The sequence below is a fragment of the Opisthorchis viverrini genome (genome assembly GCF_000715545.1).
Source record: "Opisthorchis viverrini unplaced genomic scaffold opera_v5_63, whole genome shotgun sequence".
In the NCBI taxonomy this organism is placed as follows: Eukaryota; Metazoa; Platyhelminthes; class Trematoda; order Opisthorchiida; family Opisthorchiidae; genus Opisthorchis; species Opisthorchis viverrini.
Genome location: NW_008751719.1, coordinates 290,286 through 294,649, shown reverse-complemented (window position 1 = coordinate 294,649; position 4,364 = coordinate 290,286). Strand labels below are relative to the sequence as shown.

The window sequence follows — 4,364 nt, the reverse complement described above, 5'->3', positions numbered from 1 at the left end:
ATATATATATATATATGATATTCTATGATATCTCGCCTGTGAGACAGCCTTTGTATAGCACATTCAGTTGAAGAATACCATGAACGAGGGATTCACTTGAGTCTCCCGTGAAAACTGAATTGATTTGCCAAGGAGCGTATTTCTCGATACCATGGATGGTTCAGTCGCAAAAGGACCTCTGAGGTTAACTTTGTCAGGAATTTCGAACGCCCCTTGGTGAAGATAGTTTACACAGCAGAGTTTCTAGTCACCCTTATGGATGCTGTCACTGAATCCGGATGGTTTTACATGACCATCATTTGGAGAGCACTGATGGATGCTTCTAACTGCTACGGACAAGAGCGCTAGTGACATTAAGCATTCTCCATGTTCATTTAAATTTCATTTTTCCTTCGGAGTTCACTATTATCGAACTGTTGTTATTTTCTGTCGATTATTTTCATCACGAAGCGGGCGCTCTCTTTCGGCCGTTATTACCCTTTGGAGAGGCTCGTTTAGTAGGTTATCTCAGAGAATTGAAATTTCCAGCCATCACAATTTTTCAGCACTATCTTATGACCTACCTGGTTTTCGATATTAACCTGGCTGTTGACTGCCGAAAGAGTTTATTTTTTATGGAGATCACCTTTTCGTCTGAAAGCCCTAGCGAAGTTAAAAAAACAGATTTCCTTTTGAAGTGTTTGTCAGTTATTCGTTTCCCTACCTACATTGATGTTTTTTACTACCTTGGTGACTTGGGATTAGCTGGACCTTTGCATCTACGTGACAGCTTACGACACCATATAGTCCAATCTAACCGTATTACTGATAATGGTGGAGTATGGTGTTATTTGTTGTTTGCGTGAAGAACAAGGCGATAATATAGTTTTATTATAATTACTAGCGTCAAGCGTATATTTATGTGTTCATGTGCCATTGGTTCCCACGGTGTGTGTTCCCTTGCTGTAATGGTTCATTTTTCACTTATAGAAGTCCGCTACGCGTTGACGATCTCCTTAGCCAGAAACAGGAGGTAGAATCACTGCTTAATCGGCCGGTTGAGGGTCGGGCCTGGTACGTTGTGTTGCTATTTACTGCATTCTCTTAAAGGTATGTGATTGACTTGCAGTGGTGGAACAAGTGGTGTGCATTCACTGATGCAGTAGCGAAAGGTGAAAACCTGGATTTGGCATGTGATGATTATCCAGCCGAGATCAACAATACGAATCTCTTGGGTAGGTTTGTTTGAGTATATCACTATAACACTTCCAAGGATCAAACGGGAAATTGAAACCCGATCTACTGAGGGAACAAGATATTACGCTCATACCAGGAGAAGTTTGGGATTTATTGGTGAACTACTACGGATGTGTCCATACAGACACATCCGTGTTCAAGCGGACCGCTGTTCAAACACCATCCGGGCGTTGGGTTGTTGAAATCTATCCTCCTTGCTTCTCGTTCATTGAGCTTGGCTCCCAGAACACACGCTTCACTGGGACATACAGCGAGTCACAAACAATAGGTACGTTCGTTCCATGGTATTAACTCCCTTCTTTCAGGGCATTTGAAGAGCATAGTTCGGTCAACCTTGAAGCTAGACCCAAATACCAACGTCCGGCTTTTCATTCAAGATGGACTTCTGTGTGATGAACTGACGGATGATAGTATGACTATTGGAGAAGCAAGTTTGGAGCGCCAGAAAGTAAGTTTTTTTGAAATCTCGAGACATCAGTATCGCCCACCCAAAGTTTTGTGTTGTTAAGTGTACGAACCACACAGCTGGTGGCTCTATGGGACCTTCATTACTTGATCTAACCCTGTACTTTGCTGTACTTTTGATGTGATCAAAGGAAAAAGTTCCTCCACAATGCCCGTGTGCTCTTCGGAAAACTACCGCATCGAGCTGGAATGACCCCACTACTTGAACATCTCCGTTGTTACGACGCGTGCTTTCCTATTTGATGGGGCTTTCCGATTGGTATTTAAGTGGTTTTCCAACCTCATCTAGTTCAGATGGAGACCCCCCTCTGGTTTTTGTGTACTCGACTGTTTTATTTGAGACTTTACCTATGTGATAGCCTTGGCTTATGGATTTCTTGGGTCTGATGGGGTTTTTGTAGATTAGTGGTAAGGAACCGATGTTAGCCATTTCTAGCCTCTCCCCACGGTTATGATACCGGTGTCCACCCGCAGCACATGCTGTTTGCAATACTGTGATAGCACTGTAGGCACTTCGTTTTGTTGGCCCACTTTTCACTGATCTCATAGTCCTTCGGTGTGGATGGTTAATTATTCTGCTTGGATTTTTTATTTTCGATATGACAGTCAGGTATTGGGAAAGACAGTGACTCCCAAGTGAGGAAAGATTTCCTTCTGGGAGGAATCGCTTTTTTTCTGAAGTCGACATAGTTTCCATTCAAGGCGGTAACGTGTTAATGAACATTTCAGCCCCAAGTTGCTTCCCACTCTTGACGATCGGAAGGCAGCGACCTTCTCGGCAAAACTAACGTGTTGTAAATAGATGAGTTGACGCCGTCTTCTATGGGACAGGCATGCTAGCAGCCAAATGTGCACGTCGGTGCAAGAAAGTTATCAGTCTAATTTCTGTGCACTCACTGGATGGTTGTCACTGGCAGTGTTTCGTGGTGTGTTTCACTTGCCCCGTTCTTTGAGGCCCGCAACGCGTTCGCATCACAGGTTCTGCCGGTCAGCCATCCCTTACATACGCCCAAACTGAGATTTTTTTTACCGCCCATGAGGATTCCGATTTCGAATCACATCTGTTGAAATTAGGGGTGCAGATGGATTCCTGAATGAGATTTTCAACCGAGTTTTATCGAGCTCTTCAGTACGGCGAACCATCTTAAAGCATTACTATGGGCAATGCAGTCAAATCCTTGCTTTGGTATTGAGAAACCCACTCATACCGCTACAGAAAACTCTTTGAAAACCCAAGACCGTTTTTGCACTTCTTGGGGCTTATAAGGTAGGTGCAGTCCCTGAGTTTTTGTCAACCCTGTGCACTATTTGCACTCAAATTACACGAAATTTGACAAATATACATTTGCATACCAATTTGGTTTTCACGAGATACTCACCTGAATTCCAGCTGAGTCTCTTGTTTATGAATTCTTCAACTGAGTGTGCTGCACAACGGCCATCTCTTGTTTCATTTTGTTCGATATTCGAGATATCGCAGCATATTTTTGTGCATAAATTGTGTATCTTATTGTGTGGCACATTCAGTTGAGGGAAAACATCATAAACGAGAAATTCAGCTGGGAGTCAGGTGAGTCTCCCTTGGAACGAAATTGGTATTCAGATGAGTGTATTTTTCAGATTTGTGTTGACATCTAATGCTTTATTCAATCCAAAGGGTTTCTCATTAAAATCAGAACATCTTTGGGGCCTTTAATCTGATTTATTTAAAATTAATATAGAATTTCTACCAAGCCTGTGAGAATCGGAAATCCTCAGTTGATTACCAGTCGCATATGTACCTACGTGATCGAATATCTCGCTGCCAACACATTTCGTTCAGTGACCCATGTTTTGTTCGCCTTACATTTTTTTCAGGTTATCTACTTTAAACTGGAGGTCACCAATGGGCCAAAAGCCAAGTGAGTTCGTTGGTTTGAGGTAGCCATGTGAATTCTTCCGCTGTTTTGTTCATGGCTATATTTCAAACATCTTGTGTACCTTTCCGTTTTTTTGGCTGGGTATTTCGCCATATAAACAATTTTTCATGGTGTTACAGGTTACTGGAGTCCAACTATAATTTCCGTAAAACTTGAAAGCTACAAACGTTGAGTGCGATTGATTTTCGTTTTTAAACTAACCACACCTGATTTCCTGTAAATTGTTTTCCTCCGGTGCACCGTTTCTACATTTCCTCTCCGAGATCCTAATCTCTGGATCTGATGGCACTACGACGTACTCTTTTCCTGTTTGCTTTTTAAGGATGGAGTGAACGTTTTGGTTTAACTCCGATTTGTACCTGTAGTGCTGAAATTCAACTTTCGGCGTGGCAAACATCACTGTGTTTATTGGCCACCGAACTGCGACGATGCATCTCCTCTTCCCCGTTAAGCGTTAGTGGCGAACAAACACTTCGATTCGGGTTAACTGCAGAAGGTCGCATTCTGGACGCCTTCAGTATCCGAAAAATTCGTTTCTGTTTCCCCACACGGACCTGTACGATATGAAGCCAGATTCTTTCCCGTCACCAGCTACCTTACTCAGCTTGTCTTCTTCTCAAATCATCATCATCATCATCATCATCATCATCATCATCATCATCATCATTGTCAGCTGTAATAACCGCGTACTCGTCGTACTGTGGTTGTAGCTGCCGCAGTTTCGTTCACTGATGGTTTGGGGGG

At 42.8% G+C, this 4,364-nt stretch overlaps 1 protein-coding gene across 1 annotated transcript in view; it reads left to right on the top strand.

Annotated features, from left to right (window-relative positions):
* Nucleotides 1–941: 941 nt before the first annotated feature.
* T265_13396 (hypothetical protein) overlaps nt 942–4,364 on the top strand; it is a gene marked incomplete at both ends in the record, with an annotated part of 31,705 nt that continues 28,282 nt past the window's right edge. Inside the window, 5 exons of the mRNA XM_009168704.1 lie at nt 942–1,053; nt 1,090–1,214; nt 1,253–1,504; nt 1,542–1,684; nt 3,559–3,602. Of these exons, the coding sequence (XP_009166968.1) occupies nt 944–1,053; nt 1,090–1,214; nt 1,253–1,504; nt 1,542–1,684; nt 3,559–3,602 (674 nt within the window). The remainder of the gene's footprint in view (nt 1,054–1,089; nt 1,215–1,252; nt 1,505–1,541; nt 1,685–3,558; nt 3,603–4,364) is intronic.